The following is a 24390-nucleotide window of genomic DNA, read 5'->3' on the forward strand; positions in this document are numbered from 1 at the left end:
GGCGATGGGCGAGGTATCCAAGATACTCAGCTGGGCCTAGCTGCACTTACCAGCAAGCTTAGCGGTATACAAACCGGGGGTGTACAATTGGATAGCGGACTTTCTCAGTCGGGAAACCGTAGACCCGGGGGAATGGGAGCTGCACCCAGACATATTCCAGGCCATTTATCATCGCTGGGGTCATCAGGGTGTGGACATGATGGCGTCCAGCTTCAATCGCAAAGTATAGCATTTCGTGGCTAGGTCCCAGGACCCTCAGGCAATAGTGATTCGAACCATGATTAGCGCAAGGAAACCATCATCGTCAAAGATTTACCATCGAGCCTGGAAATGAAGCCTGTTTAGTGCGAAGACCGTCCCCTCCATCCAATCCGGATTTCTTTGGCTTGTGTGTTGTCCTTCCTACAAGCAGGACATGGGCCTGAAGTTGAGCTACCTGAAGGGCCATGTCTCGGCTTTCCCGATCCTCGATCAGAGGCCGATAGCCGCCAAGTTGGCAATCCACACTTTCCTTCAGGGGATTTTCCACGCTGCTCCTCCGTTCCGGTCACCCATGCCCGTGTGGGATCTCAATCTGCTTTTGGGTGCCCTACAGTCTCATCCTTTTGAGCCATTAAAGGAAGTGCCATTGTGTCTTTTGTCCTGGAAGGTGGTTTTCCTTGTGACGATCACTTCAATACGCCGAGTGTCCGAGCTGACCGCTTTGTCGGTCAAGTCCCCCTTTCTGGCCTTCCATCAGGACAAGGTGGTACTGCGTCCGGTACCACAGTTCCTACCAAAGGTGGTGTTCTCTTTCCACTTTAATGAGAATATTGTGCTTCCGTCCTTTTGCCCTTCTCCAGCGCATCCAAAGGAACTGACCTTGCATCGGCTACGTCTCGAACGGGCCTTGCGGATATACATTGCCAGTACTAAGGACTTCCGTCGAACAGAGTCCTTGTTTGTAATTCCTAAAGGGCCGCTTTGGGGATCTGTGGCTTCCAAAATGACCATCTCCAGGTGGATTCGCATGGTGGTGGCAGAGGCCTACCATGCCAAGGGACGGTCTCCTTCATTTTACGTGACTACTCACTCGCTGCGGGTGGTGGGGGCTTCCTGGGCGGTTCACCATGGAGCTTCAGCTATCCAAGTGTGTAAGGCAGCAACTTGGTCCTCATTGCATACTTTTGCCAAATTTTACAGGGATCATACCTTCGCATCAGCGGATACTTCCCTAGTTCGGAAAATCCTACAGGCAGCCATTCCCTGAATGCACAGCAAGTAACCCACGAAGTGGGGGGAGATCTCCATTGTTTTGCTATAATTGTTTTTGGCATCATAAAAGCATGACCTGGGGGCGTGGCCTGGCTATGGTGGAGTGAGGACATGCATACCCTCTTCTCCGTTCTACGCTGGTCTAATTGCCAGCATTTCAATATAAGATAAGATATCCCCTCCTGCCCCCTCTCCAGCGGGTGCAACAGGAGCACAGAACATCCAGCGCTTCCTAGCTGGATCCAGAAGAGTGGAGGTAGAGCGGGCTCAAGCCAACATGGCGGCAGCAGCGGCAGCATGCGTGTCGGACCGACCACAGCCTGCAGGAGCTACTGTGACCGCTCCTATATTACAAGCAGAGCGGGGAAAGGAGCACATGGAGGGACAGCAGCACTCACTGCTTCCGACACACACAGCGTTGCTCACAGTGGGGCAGAATGCAGGTGGAGGAGGGGAGAGCTCATTAACCCCTCGTGCAGCAGCAGCAACGGAGGAAAAAGCAAGTGGAGGAAGGAAGAGCTAACTAACCCCTTGTGCAGCAGCAGCAATAGAGGAGAAAGCAAGCAGAGGAGGGGAGAGCTCATTAACCCCTCGTGCAGCAGCATCAGAGGACAACTACAGCCTGCTACAGGGAGAAGGTCCTCAACACCCTCTCCTGGACAAAGCTACCAGAAGTCAGGTACTTGGCTGCACCACATCTCCCAGCTCCCCCTCAACACAATCAGCTCCTGGCCACACTTGCACCTCACTACCCTCCACAGGCAGAGATCATTCCCCCAACATGGCAAGCAGCACTGATCTACCATACAGAGGAGCAGACATGACATTTCCCACTGTGTGTGTACCTATGCAGGGAATTGCAGCATTAGCTGAAATCAGAGCTCTCAGTTCCCATATAAAAGCCATACCAACTAAAGAAGATATGGAAGCATATATCGCTAGATTAGAGAACTCATATAAAAGCGAACTGGCCTCTGTTTGTACGGAGATTCACCAAATTGACACGAGGGTCACTACAGTAGAGACTTCCCTGGCTGATCTATCATCCCGAGTTAATGCACAGGAGGCACTAATATTGTCCCATGCATATCAAATGCAGTATCTAGCGGATTCTATTGATGACACAGAAAATAGAGGAAGGAGAAATAATATTCGAATACGCGGTATCTCTGAAGAGGTGGAACAACAAAATCTAGGGGACACCCTACGCCACATTTTCAATTCCATCCAGGACTCCCCCCTTGAGCTGGACTGTGCGTATAGATCCCTAAGCCCTAGGTCCCTCGACCCGGACCGCCCTCGAGACATAATGTGCAGAGTCCACCGATAGCAAGTGAGAGAATCCATAATGAAAAAAGCATGGGATCGTCAAACGATACTTCATCAGGGCAAACGTATACAAGTACTTCCCGATTTATCCTGGGTCACACTGCAAAAAAGAAGGGCCCTGCAACCTCTCTTGGAATCTTTGCGCCAACACAACCTCTCATACACATGGGGATTTCCTTTCCGCCTACAAGTTTGTCACGAGGGTCATTTACACGTGCTCCAGACTCCCAGAGACATCTCTTCTTTCACCTCAACTTTAGGCCTTCCCAATATAATGATTCACGACTGGCCTTCTATGCCTTCGACTTCATTTGAGGGGGTACCCCCAAGACCCCAGAGATCGGAAAGACGTCGCAGGGGAGATAGGTCGGGTAGGAGACAGAGCCCAGGTCGACTCGGCACTTAGTTTACATAGAGCTTCCTGCTGGAATACCCATGGGACCCTTGGATGTCTCCATCCTGCATTGTTAGTCAGCAGACTTTCTAGCAGTAAAATAGCCCATGGCCGTTTGTCTCCTTCCCACGATAGGGAGATGAATACGCTAAAGCACTTGGAGAATGAGCGCCCCATTGGGCCTGCGGTATGCAGGGAGCAGAAGACAGATCCTCCCGTGAATCTAGGGGTGTGCCCCATACATGCGAATTCAACCACAGAGGTCTTATCAGGCACCAATGGAAGGTGCTGGCGCTAATAAGAGAAAAATACAGAAAATGTTTAGCCAAAGTGGGTCTGCTTCTCTAGAGGTACAACAGAGATATGATGTGGGACTTCAGAAAATGTTTCACCCATGTGGACGTTAATTTCAGTTTTGAATTTATTGCTCTAAAATTAAATGGTGTTAAGTTAAGGCTGGCATCCCGGTGTGGGGGAAGCTCTCTTCTGTAGAAAGCCCACCACCCATTAGGGACATCACGTCCTTGGTTTTAGGACGCAGATTAAACCACAACCCCTCCCCCCAACGTTTCCTCTTTTCTGGTACTTTAAATTTCCTCTAATTTCTTAAGCGATGCACGTCTGTCATTGCTCTTGTAGCAACTTTCTTCTCACCCATCTCTACTTTCTAACCAATAACTGTTCTACCTTTTTTTTTTTCTTTCTTTCTTCCTTTTTTTTTCCCCCTCCCTTTCCCCCCCCCCCCCCCAAATAACCTTACTAATGGCGCCCCTCAAACTTTGCTCATTGAATGTTCGAGGACTTAATATTCCTCAGAAATGGTCACAGGTTCTTTACCACATGCATAAGCAGGGGGTCCAAGTGCTCCTTCTCCAAGAAACACATTTTAAAGTTGGGCATGTACCTAACATAAGAGACCGCTACTACGCGCATTGGTTCCACAGCGCCAATCCTGACTCTCGCTCCGGGGGGGGGGGGGGTCTATTGCAATACATAAATCCCTGACTCACTGCCTGATAGACAAATGCCTTTACCCAGAGGGCCGTTACCTCCTCCTCAAATTAATGATCGGATCGACTAGGCTTACCATTGCCAATTGGTACGCCCCCAATCAGCGACAGGTCACAGCATTTCTCTCATTTCTTAACAAGCTGTCCGAATTCGCTGAAGGGGTGCTCGTTGTTGGAGGGGACTTTAACCTTACTTTGAACCCAAATATTGACACCTTGATGGGCCAAGACTCAATCTCCACTAGACAATTGCAATCACTTAAACGTATGCTGCATGCCCTTCAGTTGGTGAGTTCTACACCCACAAGATAAGGACTTCACTTTCTACTCGCACCCACACAATTCATAGTTGCATAGATTACTTTGTGCTAGGCCAGTACGCACTATCTTGGCAACCTTCAGCCTCTATTGGGGACATGCTGTGGTCAGACCATGCTCCAATATTTGTGAACATAACACTGCCAGACCGCTTTGATAAGCAGTGGACTTGGCAGTTAAATGACAACCTCTTAAAAGATGCCGTATGCGTAGCTGACATAAAGGAGCACATTGAATTTTTCTTAGAAACATGCATCAGACAACACATCTGTACCCACCCAGTGGTGGCGCTGAAATGTGTCCTTAGAGGCATCCTAATTAAACACGGTACGCGACTTAAGAAGGAAGGGGCCCTTCAGATGTTTAACCTCCTCCAAAGAATTAATGATTTAGAAACTGCTCACAAACATACCCTTTCTCCAGCTACTTTGGCAGACCTAGTCATAGGAAGGAAGGAACTCCAATCTACGCTAGATAAAAAATACCTACGTTTTAGAGATCAATGCAAATGCTTCGATTACGAGTATTTCAACAAAGCGGGAAGGCACCTTTCACGACTGTTGCATCCACGGACGGCACACACTAACATCCCCAGAATTAAAAACTCAGTGGGTTTAGACACTCACAATCCCTCAGAGATCCTCGATATATTTCGGACTTACTGTCAGGGTAATTCTTACGTACAGCACCAATCAGGCCCACCCCAATGCCCCGCTGCCGGCGGTAAAGAAGAGACACCACACACGGAGGTCTGGTATAGTTCCTCACACGGGGACATGGCTGCGCTTCCCTTTATTACAAATTACATGGGATCTTATACCCTTTGCTCTTATCACTAGCAATGGGTGATGGGCTCATTGGCTCAGTTCACCGCATAACCATATATGGGAAGTCCGGATTTCCGGCCTGAGACAGTGAAAGTTCAGATGCATAGTTGAACGGTCTTCATCTTGATACAGCGCTTCTGGGAAAACTGCCAGGCACACGGCCTTGTGTCTGGTTCTGTATCTTCTCTGAATTTCTGGAAACCTCTCTCTCAGCCTTGCAAACTTTTGGAATATCTGATGTAAGGCGAAGTATTAAGTTTTTCATAGAGTTAGTACATATAAGAATAAAGTTAGTATACATATAAAAAGAAAGGCACATAACTATATCTATATATAAATGTATATATATTCCAGTGTTTTCTTTTCTACCTACAAGGATATATATATTTCCTTCTCACTTACTACTCAGTTATATGATCTTAGGGTACAGTTTGCAGACATGAACCCATCTACTCTAATGGAGCGAATCTCTGCTTACATTGCAGAGACAGCCTTACCTACATTAGACACTGATTCCAGAGAGACATTGGATTCTGACATCACGGAAGAGGAGATTAGGAGACAATTAAATCCACCCCAACAGGGAAGAGTCCAGGTCCCGAAGGCTTTACACGCACCTTTTACAAATTATTTAGGGAACAAATGACCCCCATTTTAGCTAAAGTCTTTTCAGCGATTTCTTCAGATTCCCCCTTCACGCGACAATCCTTGGAAGCACACATTAGTGTCCTGCCTAAACCTGGTAAGGATCTCCACAGTTTTCCACTAATTATAGACCTATATTACTGATAAATGCGGACATTAATCTTTTTTCCAAGACACTAGCTAACAGATTGTCTCATTTCCTCCCTTCCATCATACACACAGATCAGGTAGGATTTATCAAAGGTAGGGGGGCCAGAGACAACATTATAAAACTCTACTAACAACATCTAGAGCGAGAGTGGGGTCTTATCCTCTCTGTCTGCTGTCCGTGAATGCAGAAAAGGCCTTCGACAGGGTCCATTGGGGATTCTTGTCAGCAACTCTCAAACAAATTGGACTTGGCCCCACATTTCTGGACAGAGTACTGGCCCTTTACACATGTGCTACTGCTAGGATAAGGGTGAATGGATTATTGTCCTCTCCCATACATATCAGAAATGGCACCAGGCAGGGTTGCCCTCTGTCACCTCTTCTGTATGTGTTGGTAATGGAACATCTCACAGTAGCGATAAGAAACAACCCAAATATACAAGGCCTTCAAATTGGGGGGAACCATTATAAGACGGCCATATACGCTGATGACCTCCTACTGTACATCTCCCAGCCCCATACCACACTTTTGTCATTAATACAGTAGTTCGAGAGATATGGACATCTATCGAACTTAAAAATAAATTACTCCAAAACAGAAGCTCTGAACATTTCACTCCCGTTAGCAGAAAAATATATCTCAGAGCAATTTCCATTTGGATGGCAACGGGAGGCTATCCAATACCTTGGGGTGTTTGTCCCTACTGACCAATCTAGGTTGTTCCCCTTAAATTATCAGACCCTCCTTAAGCGCACCCTAAAAGACCTCTCCAACTATGCAAACGGAGACATCTCATGGTTTGGGAGGATAAACACCCTAAAAATGGATGTGTTACCTAAATTCCTATATCTCTTCCAGGCTGTACCTATCATACCCCCTACATCGTTCTTTAATTCATTAAGGTCGGCTCTAATTAAATTTGTGTGGGGATTGCTCGAGACCCAGGGTGGGAGTGTGTACCCTCTTTCGCCCCAAGAAGGTGGAGGTGTAGGTCTGCCAAATTTCAGACTATACCATGCTGCATGCTGCAACGGTTTTAACACATATTGTGGACTGGCACTACCACTCAGCTCACAAGCAGTGGATACAGTTAGAACAGGCGGATTGCTTGATTCCGATAAGACTTCTCCCATGGATTCGTCCCTGTGACAGAGCTCAAATCCTATCTACCAATTACCTATTGAAAGAGACACTTAAACTCTGGGACTCGAAAATACAAAAGCAGATCCTGTCAAGTCTAGATTGTCCCCTCACACCACTTTTCTCCAACCCAGCATTCCCACCAGGTAACAGCCAAGGTCTTTTCATGGCTTGGGAGGCTCGAGAGGACCCCCGGGTTCGCAATGTCCTAGGTGGTCCCTCAGTGCCTTCCTTTCAAGAATTAAGATCTAGGTTTGGTGAACTGAATCTCTCCTGGTTAGAATTTCACCAACTTCGCTCTTTTCTTAACACTCAAGGAGATAGAAACACTTTTCTAACAGCCCTCACACCTTTTGAGAGTCTATTTTCAAGAGGGTCCCCTCCGACACACGTAGTATCCCTGATATATGGTCTGCTGATCCAAGAAACATACACCACGGATCCTGGTTTCAAATGGGCTTGGGAACAGGAAATTGGAGTCATGATCTCACAGAGTGAGTGGCGGAAGGCATTCATCTTAACTCATGAACTGTCTATGGCCTGTGCTGCACAGGAAAAAAATTACAAAATTCTTACAAGATGGTATAGATATCCTACCCGCCTTCATGCTATATTCCCTTCGGTGTCTGAGGTGTGTTGGCGCTGTGGAACTGATAGGGGTACAATGACGCACATTTGGTGGAGCTGTGACTTGTTGAGACCTTTCTGGGACAAGGTATTCTCCACATATAACTTAATCAGCCGGGGAAATATTAACAATAATGCCCAAATTGCTCTCCCATCCATACTGCCGGGCTCAATAGGTTCACAGAAAAAGGGTTTTTAGCAGCAGCAAGAGCAGTTATCCCGAGCCATTGGCGTTCCACACCAATTCCTTCCATGACTGAGTGGCTTTAGGAAATGTCTCATCTGCGCCATATGGAGGAATTATGTGCAGAACATAATAGAGAATCTGAAAACTTTCTGTCGGTATGGCAATTGTGGATCGACTTTGAATCTTCTTCAGATTTCCGAGCGCTCTTTTCCTAGTTGCTCAATCGCCGCGGGGGTGAGACGGGTTATTAGAAGGTAGTAATCTGGATATTAAACATTCTCGAGGGATTCCCCCCCCCCCTTTTCTCCCGCTTCCTTCAACCAACTATCTACCCTTTAGTTTACCCATCCTTTTTTTTTACTTATTTAGAAATATTATTTATTTTATATTATTCATTTTGCCTTCTTGCTTTTTCTCTTCCCATAATTCATCTCTCTTTTTGTCTCTTCTCTCTTTTGTATATGTCATTTTTGTTTTCATTGTTGCAAGAGGATAAGGCCTCGGGTTTCTACCCGAATACTACAGACCGCAAACATTTTATTCTCAAATTGCATGTTCGGGTATTATCATTATTGGGGTCACCCACTACGCCCCTCCAAGAGTTTTATTTAGATGGATATTTTCAAGAAGAGGCCGATTTATTTATGTTATGTCTTTTGTTATACATGTTTTATAGGTCCTGGTAGACCTTTTTGAGTTGTATGTTTTCTAACCTACCCTATTGAAAATTTTAATAAAAACGGATTCAACTATAAAAGCATGACCTATCGGGTACCTGCCAGGCTTGGGGAAGCTATCTAAGTTCATCAGCAGAAGAGCCAGACTCGGATCCCTTGGGGTATTTTTTTTTTAAGTTTTTTTTATAAGAGGGCAAAAATTTCTTCCCAAAAGCCCTTCAGTTTCAGGCAGAACCAAAATATGGGAGATCAAATACTGATCTGTCCACATTCTCTCCAGCAAATACCACTTCACCTATTTATACTGCTGGCCATAAGCTGGGGAGAATAGTTCCATCTCACCTACAATTTAAATTTGGACTCGAATAGCTGCTCCTTCTGTGGATTGTACCGCTCCTTTAAATGCTTCCAACCACATTCTGATGGAAATTTTTTCTCCCAATTCTTTTTCCCAATTTAACTTATTGGCTTTTTTCCTTGGACTATGGTTTCCTGTTAGCATATTGTAGAAGCAGTATGTCTCCGATTTCCTCAGATTTGGCTGTGCAGTGACTTTAGTTATGATATCCAAAAGGAATAATAGCAATTGGGAAATTACTTAGGAAGAAACTGATCCTGATGTATTTAAGCCTATCTCTATCTGGAACCCAATAAGCCATCTGTAACAATTCAAAGGACTTCATCCCATCTGCCGATATAAGATCATCTACTAATCGCCTCCAGTTTGATAAAGCTAAGATTGGGATTAGGTAGCTTAGGGTTTCGATGGGTAATGTTGGTTTCTGTAGGCAATTCTAATTATTTAGCTTCTGTTTAAGGGACTTCCAGGCATCGACCGTGGCTCTCGTGGGTGGTGACAGTTCTCGGGGCACCAGCTTCAATCCCGGAATATTAGACAAGGTTGTTAGAAATGTCGCGTATAGTGAGGTAGTATATAGTATAGTTTCATGTCCCTTTTTTCAATAGTAATAATTTAATATTCAGTGCATTCAAGATCTAACTGATCGCGATAATACTTTCTTCTCACACCCTCATAAGGTGTGCAGTACAATATATTGATTTTATGTTGGTGGATAGAAACCTTAGTAATGTCACTTCCACAGCCATAGGCACCATATCGTGGTCAGATCCCGCCTCTATAATTATATCAATTCAGGAACACATGAATCACTCTTCTATTAAAATCTGTCAAAACAACTATATGCTTTTTGCCTCCATCCTTTGGTGCCCCCATAAGGCCTTTATAAGAAGCCACTTTATTAAAAAAAAATGTGTCCTATGACAAAAACCTTAGAAATTCTCCAACCAGAATGAAAAACACAACCATGTTCACTACACAGACAAAATAAACTAGCTTTTTCCGCAGAGAGAGCTGAATAGATAGTCACTGTAAACCACCAACTTCAGCAGCTCCAGATGTACGACCACGACCTGCCCTAAGAAAACTGAGAGTGACTATTACTGGCAAGGCAAGAAGCCAGGAGGCCTACTAGCAAAACAGCTAAATCACAATCATCTAAACTCAACGTACCCTTTATCCGTGACTCCCAAAACAATAACCTTTTTAACCCTCAGGAAATCATAGACACTTTGGCAACTTTTTACAAATCTTTATACAATTTAGCTTACAATATATTTACTGTAAATACTTCTCCTTGTTTAATTGCTGAAAAATTGCAATATTTGCTAAAGAAAATAGAACATAAAAAGAAATAAAGGATCTAACTTTCTAGTAGTTGACTCTGCCTCTTTTCTCTACATTCCCACCTCTGTCCAAAGCGGATGTCCCGTCCTAATAGGAACCCACCAAACCCACATTCCTCGGCCACTCACTGTCCCTATCTACAACAGAAGCAAAACATTTAAGTAAGAATACAACTACCACCACTAACCACAGTACTTGGCTTGAGATGATCTGGGAAAAACAGGAGACCAAGATGCAGTTCTGATTCCAACAACCATCAGGTGAAGACTGAGAATAACCAGCACAGGACCACAGCTAGGACCGGAATAAGAGCCCTCCCTAATTGCTAACCAGGTTCAACAGGTAGCAGAACACTCTCATAGACATTCCTAACAGTGCTAGAGAAAGCTGGGAGGAAAATACAAAACAATACTAGCATAAACCAGACCTCCGTGAACAAATGCTAACACTTCCCGACTGCAATCTAGCAATCGGAATAATCCCTGTATCGCTCACTTTTCTGGAGTAATCAGTGATAGAACATGTAATATTATTACACTCCAGGCCCCTCTTGTACTCTTTTAGTGAGTACACCATCACCATGTCCTCAGGCAGAAAGTACCATAGTATCACTGCTCTTACAATAAAGTACCCCATTCGATGTTGCGTAGAAACCTTCCCTCTAGACGAAGATGGCGCCCCCTAGTTACAGTCCTGGGTATAAATAGATGATCGGAGAGATCTCTGTATTGACCCCTGATATATCTATATATAGTTATTTGGTTGCCCCTTGGCTGACTTTTTTTTAAAAACTAACCCTAATTTTGCTAACCTTTCTGGGTGTTGTAGTCCACCCATTCTACTTATTAGGTTGTTTGTTTTGCCCTTCTTTGAACCCGCTCAAGCTCTGATATGTCTTTCTTGAGTACCGGTGCCAAAAACTGTCCAATTACTTGTCTGATGACCAAGACTAGTAAACTAAGACATCTGGACTTAAATCCCGTATAATTGTCACTACAGTTAAAGATAAAAAGAAATACACTTGTCAGATAATCGGGAAGAGAAACGCACTTAATTCTGAAAGCAAGCGTTTTAATGAAGCCAAACTTCATGAACCTGATGACCGAATCAATTTAGGAAGCCTCCAATTTGACGTGACTGATAACTACTGCTGTCCGGTCAGTTTTGGTCATCATGATGATTAATGACCTTTTCTGGTCATGTAAAACCTTCCACACGACTTCTCCAACCGTCTGCTGACTTTTACAATATTTGTCCCACAGCTTTTGTTTCAGGATGAAGATCTGACCAAGATTACGACTACAGAGACAAATATTAGGGGCGATCAGCGGTGTAAAGAGGGGATTCCTACAGGTAACCGCCCAGGTGAGTAGTAACCACTAAATACAGCAGAGAAGAATCATAGAATGGAAGAGTTGGATGGGACCTCCAGGGTCATCGGGTCCAGCCCCCTGCTCAGTGCAGGATCACTAAATCATCCCAGACAGATATTTGTCCAGCCTTTGTTTGAACATTTCCATGGAAGGAGAACTCCCCACCTCCTGTGGTAACCTGTTCCATTCATTGATTACCACTGTCAGAAAGTTTTTTTTTTAATATCTAATCTGTGTCTCCTCCCTTTCAGTTTCATCCCATTGCTTCTAGTCTTTCCTTTTGCAGATGAGAATAGGGCTGATCCCTCTGCACTGTGACAGCCCTTCAGATATGTGTAGACAGCTATCAAGTCTCCTCTCAAACTTTTGCTTTTGCAACCTGAACATTCCCAAATAATTACCAATCCTCATAGCACAATATTTGCAGACCGCTCACCATCTTGGTAACTCTTCTCTGAACGTGCTCCAGTTTGTCTGTCTTTTTTAAATCGGGGTGCCCAGAACTGGACACAATATTCCAAATGAGGTCTGACTAAGGAAGAGTAGAGGGGGATAATGATCTCACGTGATCTAGACTCTCTGTTTATCTTAATTAGAGATGAGCGAGCGTACTCGCTAAGGCAAACTACTCGAGCAAGTAGTGCCTTATGCGAGTACCTGCCCGCTCATCTCTAATCTTAATACATCCCAGAATTGGTTTTGACTATTTTTTGCTACTGCATCACATTGTTGACTCATGCTCAGTATGTTATCTATTAGTCACAGATTCTCCTCGGTCACCGGCTGCAGATAGTTATGTAGATTTATTCATTCAGCTGGAGTACAATTTAAATATGGATGACATGTGATACCGTTATAGGTGATAACACAGGATGGGCATTTACAGCACGAACATGAAACACACCTATGTGAGCGAGGACTACTATTCATTATATGATGTCTATACTGATGAGGGAGAAATGGTTTTACAGTTCTGGGACTGAGGGTCCTTTCACACTGACCAACTCTTGATCTGATGTAACCAGCGCTGATTGGTAGGCAGGTTGGTCGCTGCTGGTTTACTTTATGTTTTACACATGCAAAGAATTACTGCTACGGGAACGAATGATCTTTAGTCTGACCGCTGATGCACATAGGCCGGCTGGTCATCTCCTCGGTAATATGGAGAGATGTAAAGCTACCAGGGAGCATTTTATGCTTGCTGAAAAGAAGATATTGCAATAGAAAATGGGGGGGGGGGGGGGGAATGACAAATGGTGCTTTTAATAAATATACACAAATTCTAGTGGTCTGCTTTTTCGCCACATCTTGTACTTCATTTAGGTGCAACAAACAATGTCAGAATCCCTTGGATATGCAAAACCTTTACAGAGTTATTGTATGTTGAAGTGACACATGTCAGATTTTGAAAATTTGCTCTGTCACTAAGGCGCAAACAGGCTTCATCACTAAGGGGTTAACATAAGCTTTTTCATTTACGTGATTCACATAAAAAACTGTCCTATTCTGGTTTGATTCCCGGACCAGAATCGGACATGCAGTGCCTACTGCCTGCCAGCATGGGGCAGCACACAGTCCGTATGTGTCCATGTGATGTCCAATGCGAGTTCTCAGCACAACTCGCACTCAGCCATCTGAATATGGCCGACCAGATAAATCATATTTCAGGTGTCACATCTTATCTCTCAGCTGGGAGTGAATGCGGTTTCTTAGAATCCCACTCCCTTACATTGTACTGTAGATTATACAATCCCGCAGTGTGTGATCTCCCCGTAATACTCTTCCAGTTGCCATAAATGGGCACAATTGGGAAACAGATTCCGAGTAGTTTCATCCTAATATAACATCTGAGCCGATTATAAGGGGGTTGGAGATAAAGTAACGGCTTACAGATGTGTTCTCTAATGGCTCCAAAGAGTTAGTTCAGAATCAGGAAGAGTCTAATGGCCGGACCGCCATCAGGGCAGGATAAATGGTTACAGAGGCCCCCGCTGACCGCTGGCTGCTGCCTGCCTGTCAATAAAGATATCAGTATGTCCTGAGCCAAGTCAGTGATCGCCGGCACTCTGCACACTAGCAGTAGGAATTATATCTCGGGCGGTTGGATCCCTTTAACCCCTTCCCGCTATATGATGTACTGGTACATCATGGGAGCCTAGTACTTCCCGCAACATGACGTACCTGTATGTCATCGGGATAGCGCGAGATCATGACTGCCCTTGCCCTATCCTGCAGCAGGAGCCGGCTGTCAGTCATAGCCGGCGTCCTGCTGCAACAGCGGGGGGGGGGGGGGGCATCGGAGATGCGCCCCCCACTGTTAACCCCTTCCCTGCCGCGATCTAAGTAGATCGCGGCAGGGAAAAAGTTCACAGAGGGAGCGTGCTCCCTCTGTGTCTCCGGCCGGCTCTCGCGATGTTATCGCGAGAGCCCGGCCTGTTGCCATGGCAACAGGATGCCAGACACTGGCGTCCTGTATTGCCAATGCCTATGATTGCTGTATAAGCGATAAGGCATGGCAGAGCAGTAGCTCTGCCATGCCTTATCACAGCGATCATAGGTACAGTGCTGCAAGTCCCTCAGAGGGACTCACATTGTGTAAAAAAAAATGTAAAAAAAAGAAAAATGTAAAAAAAAACATTTTTGTGCTTTTTTTAATATTAGCATATTTGGTATTGACGCGTCCGACACGACGTGTACAAAAAGTTGAACATGCTTTTTAGCATTTTGCCTCCCAAAAAATGCAATAAAAGTGATCAAAAAAGCCATACATTCCCCAAAATGGTACCAATAAAAACTACAGCTCGTCTCGCAAAAAATAAGCCCCCATAGAGCTCCGTACATAAAAAAAGAAAAAAAAAGTTACAGGACTTTGAATGCAGCTATAGAGAAAAAAAAAGATTTAAAAAAAGGGGTTTTATTGCAAAAAAAGTTTAAAAACCTAAAAAAAATATAACAATTTTGATATCGTTGTAACCGCACCGACCCGCAGAAAAAAATTAGTGTGTCATTTATGCTGCATGATTAACGCTGTAAAAATCTATGGCAGAATTGATGCGTTTTCTCTCCCTCTTATCATAAAAAAATTTATAAAAGTTTTACCATATAGTCTATGTACCCAAAAGTGCTTCACAGTTTAGACAAAATTTAAAATCGTTCCTTTTATTCGATAAATTTAAAAAAACATAAAGCAAAAAACAGGGCACTACAAATAACCCTCTAAGTAGTTAGAGGTATCTTGACCTAGGTCCGAAAATAGACGACTCTAGCAACTTGCTTAATTTTTCGTGTACCCTTCTGATATTTCCAAAAGGGCCGTGTGTTAAGACAGTAGTGCATTAGCTGTTATGTCCCAAATTCGGGATCAGATGAGAGCTATTGACCAAGGTCAAAGAGTAAACGACTCCAGCTACTTGCTTAGTTTTTCGTATACCCTTCTGGGATTCCAAAAGGGCCGTGTGTTTATACAGTAGTGCAGTAGCTGTCGTTGTGTCCCAAAACTCGGGATCAGGCGAGAGCGAATTTATTTCTTAAGCATCACTTCCCATATTTAAGGTCTTACGATGAAGATTGATCAGGACTTAGACTAGAGATCGAGGTCACAGTATCTAGTCTTGCATCGTAAGACAGTGAGTTTTGTAAATACACAGGGAGTGTGCTTTTGAACTTAATAGTACTGGCATATGACCCTTGCTTTAGATAAGGTTCAAGTATATAAGGGCTCATCACCTGTTTGTGTTTTCATCATTTTCATTGTAACATCCTAGTCTCCAATTTTTTGTATATGTATTGTTCGGTCTCGTATTTTTTAGCGTTTCACCGCTATTTTTAGCGGGTCATCAGGAGATTTTTGACAATAATTGTGACTTTAGTTGTAATTTGGTACGTTGCAATTTGACACGTATTCCGGAGTAAGAGATGCTTTTGCGTAAATCTGTCAGCAGTAGTAAAGGCAGTTTAGATTGCGCTTTCCAATATAGAATTGATATATTCTTATAGGACGGCACCTTCAAGATTAAGGTGATCTCTATATTTAGATTTGAAACCAGTATGAGATTTCCCTATTATTCTTAAGATAGCAGTATTATGATAGTCACACTGCTACTATAGATAGTATAGGGCTCATACAGTCAAATGATCTTCAAGGTGTCCAAGATTTGTACATTTGTAATAGAGGACGGCCTTTGGTATAGGTGGTCTCTCTATATGGTACAAATCTGAGATCTATATATTTTGTGTTGTTCTTTATATATATATATATAGAGAAAGCAGTCTGTAGTGAACAGGCAGCGTCTCCATAAGAGTTAAGTTTTGCTGTTTAGAGCAGAGTGCATTCAGCCGCAAGTCTATGTATGAATAAGGGGTATCGGGTAGAGGTTCCTTAGATTAGTCACTGCAGGCTGAAAGCTAGCTCTTTTCCTAATAATACTGCCTATTGCTGATATGTCTGATCAGGAGCAAAAGCGGTAGCGCCTCTGGCCTTGATGGTAGGTCAGGGCTATCTGAGTGCTGTGGAATTGTCTTCTCTTATATAGCAAGCTTACTCCTCCCAGAGGGGGTGTATCCATCTTCATTTGACCAATAGCGTCGCCTCATGGGCAGACCTCTATTGCTCTTGCATATAATTAAGTTTTATTTATATGGTGTGAATAATAGTTTGTTGCTAGGGCTTCATATTGAAGTTACAAGTTTATTCAGCATGTTCTTCGATTCCTCTTACTGATGATCGATCATAGAATCGCATCATAATGACCCTATGCGCTGTGCCTGATGTCCGTATCGGATCCCCCTCTTGTGGGTGTTGTCCCCATACCTATAATATGATTGGGTGAGGTGGAGGCGCTGGTCGCGCTACGGTGTGCTTACGTCATCAATGTGATGACATCACCCCGTCATGTATGCCTCTATCCAGTACGGTTGGTGGGCGGATCTGGGGTCCGAGTAGCTGTATAAACGCGACACGCAGCTCGACGTAAGGGCAATGGTGCTTCCGGGTACGAGGAAGTCGCCGGGACGACGTCATTGACGTGATGACGTAGCGACGTCGTAAATGGGCCGTTCGGGTGAAGCGGCTAATAACCTAGCTGACGTTTCGCCGGGACAACGTCATTGACGTAATGACGTAGCGACGTCGCAAGTGGGCCGTTCAGGTAACGCGGCTAGTGACGTAGTTGAAGTGCTGACATTTCAGCGCCGGGGCGCCGTAATGGGGACCTAGCAACGTGAAAGCGTCATGAAGTGATGACGCTTTTCAGTCTCAGTGGACCCGATGGCTTCTACTGTATCGGCTAAGGATACAAAATAATCGGCACGATATATTAGTTTAATATCAAAAGGAAATGATGGTTAGATTATTTGATAGTCTAGTCATTTATCAATCATACCGATTCCTGGATAAATATTGTTTAAGGACACAGATGGTAAAAGTGAGTTACAATAAAATTCATAATAATAACGATTATATGTCTACGTTGTTTTGATTTATATATCAGACCATTTTATTATATATACAGCGCACATAGCTGGAGGAGGTAATTCTTCTCGATTGTGTTTCATATATGTCTATGCATGCTTACATATAAATGTAAACATATATACATACATCCCCATGCATCTGTTTGTTTGTGCAGGTAAGTGGACATTTTTTAGTTTGTCCTTATTTATTACAGCATACATTGTTGGAGGGGGTAACTCATCTCAATCTGTGTTGCATATATGTATATGTATGTATATATGCAACCACAGACATGTACACTTACATAACCATGTATCTGTTTGTTCATGTAGATAAATAGAAGTGGTTTTTTTTTGTTTTTTTTTTAAAAGAAAATTTATCGTCGCATCGGTCTTCCTTTATACTCATTTTCTCAAAGCGTATGAGTTTTTTCCTAGTCATTTATATTTTATCCTTTAGCCGAGTTAGATTGATGATCACATCATATAAAACAATTGAATGTAAGCTGTTCATTTAACCCTTTTGGTTGTACCGTGTCCATCCTATAGATCCATCTTGTTTCTTTTTGTAGCAGGAAGGTATCGATGTCCCCTCCTCTTGTATCTCTACTTATGAGTTCAATTCCCTGAAATTTCAAGCTCTCAGGATTCCCCTCATGGAATTCCCAGACGTGATTTGAGATTGGTGTTTTTTCCTTTCGTCTTACGTTCCCAACATGTCCTAGGATTCGTCTCCTAAATTCTTGTCTAGTTTTCCCGACATATTGTTTGTTGCACACGCAGGTTGCCAGGTAAACAATATTTTTGGTGATACAATTGAAAAAGCTCTTAATTTTGTATATTTTACCAGTTGTATTTGATGAAAAGGAGCTACTCTTCTCAATGAAGCAACATGCGGCACAGTTGTGACACTGGAAGGTACCATTTGGTACACTTCTTGATAGCCAATTTTCATTTGATTTTCTTCGATCAAGGTGGCTTCTGATGAGATGGTCCCTGATATTCCTGCCCCATCTATACGTAATCTTTGGGCTTTCTGGGATTACTTCTTTGAGGTCTTTATCATGACAGAGTATGTCCCAATATCTTTCCAGTACTGTTCTCATTTCCTGGTGTGCTGTGTCGTAAGTGCCCACTATTCTCATAGTGTGGGTTTCTCTTTTTCTCTCTCTAGGAATTAGAAGTTGTTCACAGGCATGCTTGTATGAGTCATCCAAAAGTGTTGTTGGATATTTTCTCTGTTTGAAACGATCATGTAGTTTCTTACTTTCACTTTGGAAGGTGGTCATTTCTGAACAGTTCCTCCTGACACGAAGATATTGTCCCTTAGGGATTCCCCGTTTTAAGGAATAGGGGTGGAAACTATCCCATCTCAGAAGATTGTTAGTAGCCGTAGGTTTACGGTAAAGGTTAGATGATATGGAGCCATCTTGTTTCAGCTCGATTGTCACGTCTAGGAATTCAATGAGGGAATTGTTTATAGTTGATGTGAAGCGTAGGTTGAGCTCATTTTGATTTAGAGAATCCACAAATTGGTTTAATTGTGTCTCCCTTAGTTCAGTGTGACTATCATAATACTGCTATCTTAAGAATAATAGGGAAATCTCATACTGGTTTCAAATCTAAATATAGAGATCACCTTAATCTTGAAGGTGCCGTCCTATAAGAATATATCAATTCTATATTGGAAAGCGCAATCTAAACTGCCTTTACTACTGCTGACAGATTTACGCAAAAGCATCTCTTACTCCAGAATACGTGTCAAATTGCAACGTACCAAATTACAACTAAAGTCACAATTATTGTCAAAAATCTCCTGATGACCCGCTAAAAATAGCGGCGAAACGCGTCGAGATTTATAAAAAATAAGGAGATCTCTAAAAAATACGAGACCGAACAATACATATACAAAAAATTGGAGACTAGGATGTTACAATGAAAATGATGAAAACACAAACAGGTGATGAGCCCTTATATACTTGAACCTTATCTAAAGCAAGGGTCTTATGCCAGTACTATTAAGTTCAAAAGCACACTCCCTGTGTATTTACCAAACTCACTGTCTTACGATGCAAGACTAGATACTGTGACCTCGATCTCTAGTCTAAGTCCTGATCAATCTTCATCGTAAGACCTTAAATATGGGAAGTGATGCTTAAGAAATAAATTCGCTCTCACCTGATCCCGAGTTTTGGGACACAACGACAGCTACTGCACTACTGTATAAACACACGGCCCTTTTGGAATCCCAGAAGGGTATACGAAAAACTAAGCAAGTAGCTGGAGTCGTTTACTCTTTGACCTTGGTCAATAGCTCTCATCTGATCCCGAATTTGGGACATAACAACAGCTAATGCACTACTGTCTTAACACACGGCCCTTTTGGAAATATCAGAAGGGTACACGAAAAATTAAGCAAGTTGCTAGAGTCGTCTATTTTCGGACCTAGGTCAAGATACCTCTAACTACTTAGAGGGTTATTTGTAGTGCCCTGTTTTTTGCTTTATGTTTTTTTAAATTTATCGAATAAAAGGAATGATTTTAAATTTTGTTTAAACTGTGAAGGGCTTTGATATAGAAATTAGACTTTTTTCTGCCTCTGTGATTACATGTACCCAAAAGTGGCATCGATAAAAACAACAGTTCGCCACGCAAAAAACAAGCCCTTATACCGCTGCATCGATGGAAAAATAAAAAAGTTATGGCTTTTGAAAAACGGAGATGGAAAAGTACCAAAAATCGCTTGGTCCTCAACGCCAAAATAGGCGATGTCCTTAAGGGGTTAAGGAGCCCCCCATTGGTCAATGACAGGTTACTCTGCTCCCCACCTCCCACTAAAGATGCCAACACCACCGCCCACCCATCCCCTGGGGCTCTCATTAATCCCATTATATGGGAGCCCAATATATCTCCTGGCGGCTCTGTGTAATGGTCAGGGCCCGGCTGGGAGATTTTAGCCTGTGAAGCAGGAATATATCACAGGCCCATGAGTAGCGCTCGACATAAGGATGTGTCACACGTAGTGGGTAAAGACCACAACAAATCTGCGTCATATTTCAGTCTTTAGCACTGTTATGTATTTTGATGCAGATCTGCTTCAGACTTCACCCCTTCAGATGAAAGCAGGAAATCTGCTGCGGATCTGTGCCATAACCCACACCGTATAGTGTGGATTGTCATGCAGATTTTGGTGTGGACCTGCAGCACAATCTGCCGTGTGTGAACACACTTTAAGGGTGGAAACACACAGTGCCGGCCACAATGTGTCCTTGCATCCTTGTTTATCTATTTAACAGGAATCAGAACCAAGGCCATAACATAATTACAGCACCAGAACCAAGCTTGGTGATATACATAGATGCAATACCAGAACCAAGCTTAGTACGTAAATACAGCAGCTGAGCCAAGCTGTGTACATGTATACAGAACCAAGAACTGTATTTCCCCTTTATGACCAGTTTCAGACGAGTGCATTAAGGGCACATTTTACAGATGTGTCCCAGCCCGACTGCAGGTCTACAGAGCAGAGCTTGCCGCATGACAGGGAACTATGAAGTGTATAGGCTCCAGGGTCATACAAAGAAGCCATGGGGCCCCAGAGCAATACTCAGAATGCCTCCCTGCCCCGGCCTAGTCCTGGTCTGAGGTGACAGAATATAGAATTACTATATGTACCAAGCTGTCTTATAGATGAGCAGTTCTGTATTTGCTGCACACCGTGTGTTACTGACATCCGGCTTCATGGGAGATTTTATATGAGTTCTTTATGGAAAACCAGAAACTAATGTTGGTGCAGAAATGGCCGAACTCCATCTGTATGGAATATACTATTTCTGTAGCTTGGGCTCCAGATCTACCGGGGACAGGAGCCCGGGGATTGTGGGGGACTCTGCTGTAAATTACTCTTCATGACCCTTTTTCAGACCCCCAGGACCCCCATGTTATTGATGAAAACCAGAATTAGTTACTTGTAAGTCCCGCTTAACATCTGTAGTTTTTGGTGATGTTTTCTGCACTGACAATCACTTCGTCTTTAAGTGAGCTGCAAACCAAGCGCCTTCTATAAGAGAATGATCCTCACTCACTTGCTCTGTCAGGATCATTTTAAGATCTATAATATGAAAAAGAAATCAACTTTATTCTTGACAGATGACGGTACGGGGAGCTTAGAGGGACGTCTGATATCTGCAGATTGTAAAGCAGAGGATTGTGGTATCATACATGCTACATATGAAGAACCTGCCATTATCCCAGATATCTCCTCAGCCCTTCACAGTAAAGACCAATCATCTGATGCTCTCATACAGGTCCCATCTTCTGATTCATCACAGATGGCTAAATGTCACAGAAGGAGAAAACCTCAAAGAGCTGACAGAAAGGAGAAGCCATATTCATGTTCAGAGTGTGGGAAATGTTTTGCAGCAAAATCACATCTTGTTACACATCGGCGAATTCACTCAGGAGAGAAGCCATATTCATGTTCAGAATGTGGGAAATGTTTTACACAGAAATCAGACCTTGTTAGACATCAGAGAATTCACACAGGGGAGAAAACATTTGTATGTTCAGAATGTGGGAAATGTTTAACTCATAAAACAGGCCTCATAAAACATATGAGAATTCACACAGGAGAGAAGCCGTTTGTATGTTCAGAAGGTGGGAAATATTTTACATTGAAATCACATCTTGTTAGCCATCAGAGAATTCACACAGGAGAGAAGCCATATTCATGTTCAGATTGCGAGAAATGTTTTACACAGAAATCAGGCCTTGTTAAACATCAGGTAACTCACACTGGAGGGAAGTCCTTTTCATGTTCAGAATGTAGAAAATGTTTTGCTTTTAAATTTTGCCTTATCGCACATCAGAGAATTCACACAGGTGAGAAGCCATTTGTATGTTCAGAATGTGGGAAATGTTTTACTAATAAAACAGGCCTTGTCGCACATATGAGAATTCATACAGGAGAGAAGCCATTTGTATGTTCAGAATGTGGGAAATGTTTTACTTATAAAACAGTCCTTGTAAAACATATGAGAATTCACACAGGAGAGAAGCCATATTCATGTTCAGAATGTGGAAAATGTTTTGCTTTTAAATCTCGCCTTGTCGCACATCAGAGAATTCACACAGGTGAGAAGCCATTTGTATGTTCAGAATGTTGGAAATGTTTTACTGGTAAAGCAGGCCTTGTAAAACATATGAGAAGTCACACAGGAGAGAAGCCGTTTGCATGTTCACAATGTGGGAAATGTTTTACTAATAAAACAGGCCTTGTAAAACATATGAGAATTCACACAGGAGAGAAGCCGTTTGTATGTTCACAATGTGGGAAATGTTTTGCTTTTAAATCTCGCCTTGTCGCACATATGAGAAGTCACACAGGAGAGAAGCCGTTTGTATGTTCACAATGTGGGAAATGTTTTACTCATAAATCAGGCCTCGTAACACATCAGAGAATTCACACAGGAGAGAAGACATTTTCATGTTCAGAATGTGGGAAATGTTTTGCTTTTAAATCTCGCCTTGTCGCACATATGAGAATTCACACAGGTGAGAAGCCATTTGTATGTTCACAATGTGGGAAATGTTTTACTCATAAATCAGACCTTGTTACACATCAGAGAAGTCACACAGGAGAGAAGCCGTTTGTATGTTCACAATGTGGGAAATGTTTTACTCATAAATCAGGCCTCGTAACACATCAGAGAATTCACACAGGAGAGAAGACATTTTCATGTTCAGAATGTGGGAAATGTTTTGCTTTTAAATCTCGCCTTGTCGCACATATGAGAATTCACACAGGTGAGAAGCCATTTGTATGTTCACAATGTGGGAAATGTTTTACTCATAAATCAGACCTTGTTACACATCAGAGAAGTCACACAGGAGAGAAGCCGTTTGTATGTTCACAATGTGGGAAATGTTTTACTCATAAATCAGGCCTCGTAACACATCAGAGAAGTCACACAGGAGAGAAGCCGTTTGTATGTTCACAATGTGGGAAATGTTTTACTCATAAAACAGGCCTCGTAACACATCAGAGAAGTCACACAGGAGAGAAGCCGTTTGTATGTTCAGAATGTGGGAAATGTTTTACTCATAAATCAGTCCTCGTAACACATCAGAGAAATCACACAGGAGAGAAGCCATTTGTATGTTCAGAATGTGGGAAATGTTTTACTGATAAATCAGGCCTCGTAACACATCAGAGAAGTCACACAGGAGAGAAGCCATTTTGCTGTTCAGAATGTGGGAAATGTTTTACTCGCAAATCAAATTTACTGCAACATCAAAAAGTTCACACTGGAGATAAGCTATTTTTTAAACCTGTTTTTTCTAACCATGATGAATAAGAAATGTATGTAATTACCAATAAACATCCGTAATCCAGAAACAAATATAAATCCAGATAACCCACCTTTATATCAGCCGTGTACATAGAATATTTCACACTGATACATATAACTGCATCTCTAAACTTGTTTCTAACTGTTCATAAAAGTTTACTTGTATAACTTACATGTTTGTATTTTGGCCGATCTTTCTTCTTCCTTTAGATGATGTTTCCTCAGAACTGATGGAGATGAGTTAGAGCTGGTACCCATTATGTGTATAAGTAGTGGGGGGAGAATCACTGCGGATCCCGGACTTAGTGGAGTTTGTTAGGATATTTTTTGGTTTTGAGAATGATCCTTTCATAGATGATAATGGTAAGAACCGTATTCCACCACTGAGCCCAGCAAGGGCGTCTCCCCTCCATCTCATCACTATAGGGTCATATACTAGGAAGAGTCGCACACAGTAATATACAGCTGTGATCACATGGGAAAGGTTCTACAACTTCAGTGTAACATATCAGACTTTATTTATACAGGACTATACAACTTGGGGCGCACAGCCCGATAAAACAAACCCCCTACATGTTTGACGCTCAGATGAGCTCTGAACACACCAGATTTCAGGAGAGCCAAGAGTTTTATACAGAAGTGACAACTTGGGAAATCTGCTGCGACATAATAGCCCATATCAGGGTGCAAACATTTACAGATCAGGTAGATACTGCCAACAGGAATACATGAGATCTTACTTAGACTTCAGGCATAACAGAACCCGGGCGCACATCTCCATAATCCAGTAAGACTCTTGTAGGAAAGGTTTTCTGTGCCAATCACCTCACTGAGAGGGAGGATTAACCCTTAGAAGACATATTGAATGAATGGTTTTGGATGAAATGTTGTGGTGTCATTCAGGCAATATGAAGAGATTTTTCATTAAAGGGGTTGTCTCGCGAAAGCAAGT

The 24390-nt window shown here is 42.9% G+C and overlaps 1 protein-coding gene across 1 annotated transcript in view; it reads left to right on the top strand.

The window, feature by feature from the left end:
* The window catches only part of LOC136628985 (zinc finger protein 585A-like), a 52323-nt gene extending 28142 nt beyond the window's left edge, over window positions 1-24181 (top strand). The window contains exons 4-5 of the mRNA XM_066605070.1: window positions 11527-11629; window positions 21238-24181. Of these exons, the coding sequence (XP_066461167.1) occupies window positions 11527-11629; window positions 21238-23444 (2310 nt within the window). The 3' untranslated portion in view covers window positions 23445-24181. The remainder of the gene's footprint in view (window positions 1-11526; window positions 11630-21237) is intronic.
* The last annotated feature ends 209 nt before the right edge of the window (window positions 24182-24390 follow it).

This window comes from Eleutherodactylus coqui, chromosome 5 (genome assembly GCF_035609145.1).
Source record: "Eleutherodactylus coqui strain aEleCoq1 chromosome 5, aEleCoq1.hap1, whole genome shotgun sequence".
Taxonomy (NCBI): Eukaryota; Metazoa; Chordata; class Amphibia; order Anura; family Eleutherodactylidae; genus Eleutherodactylus; species Eleutherodactylus coqui.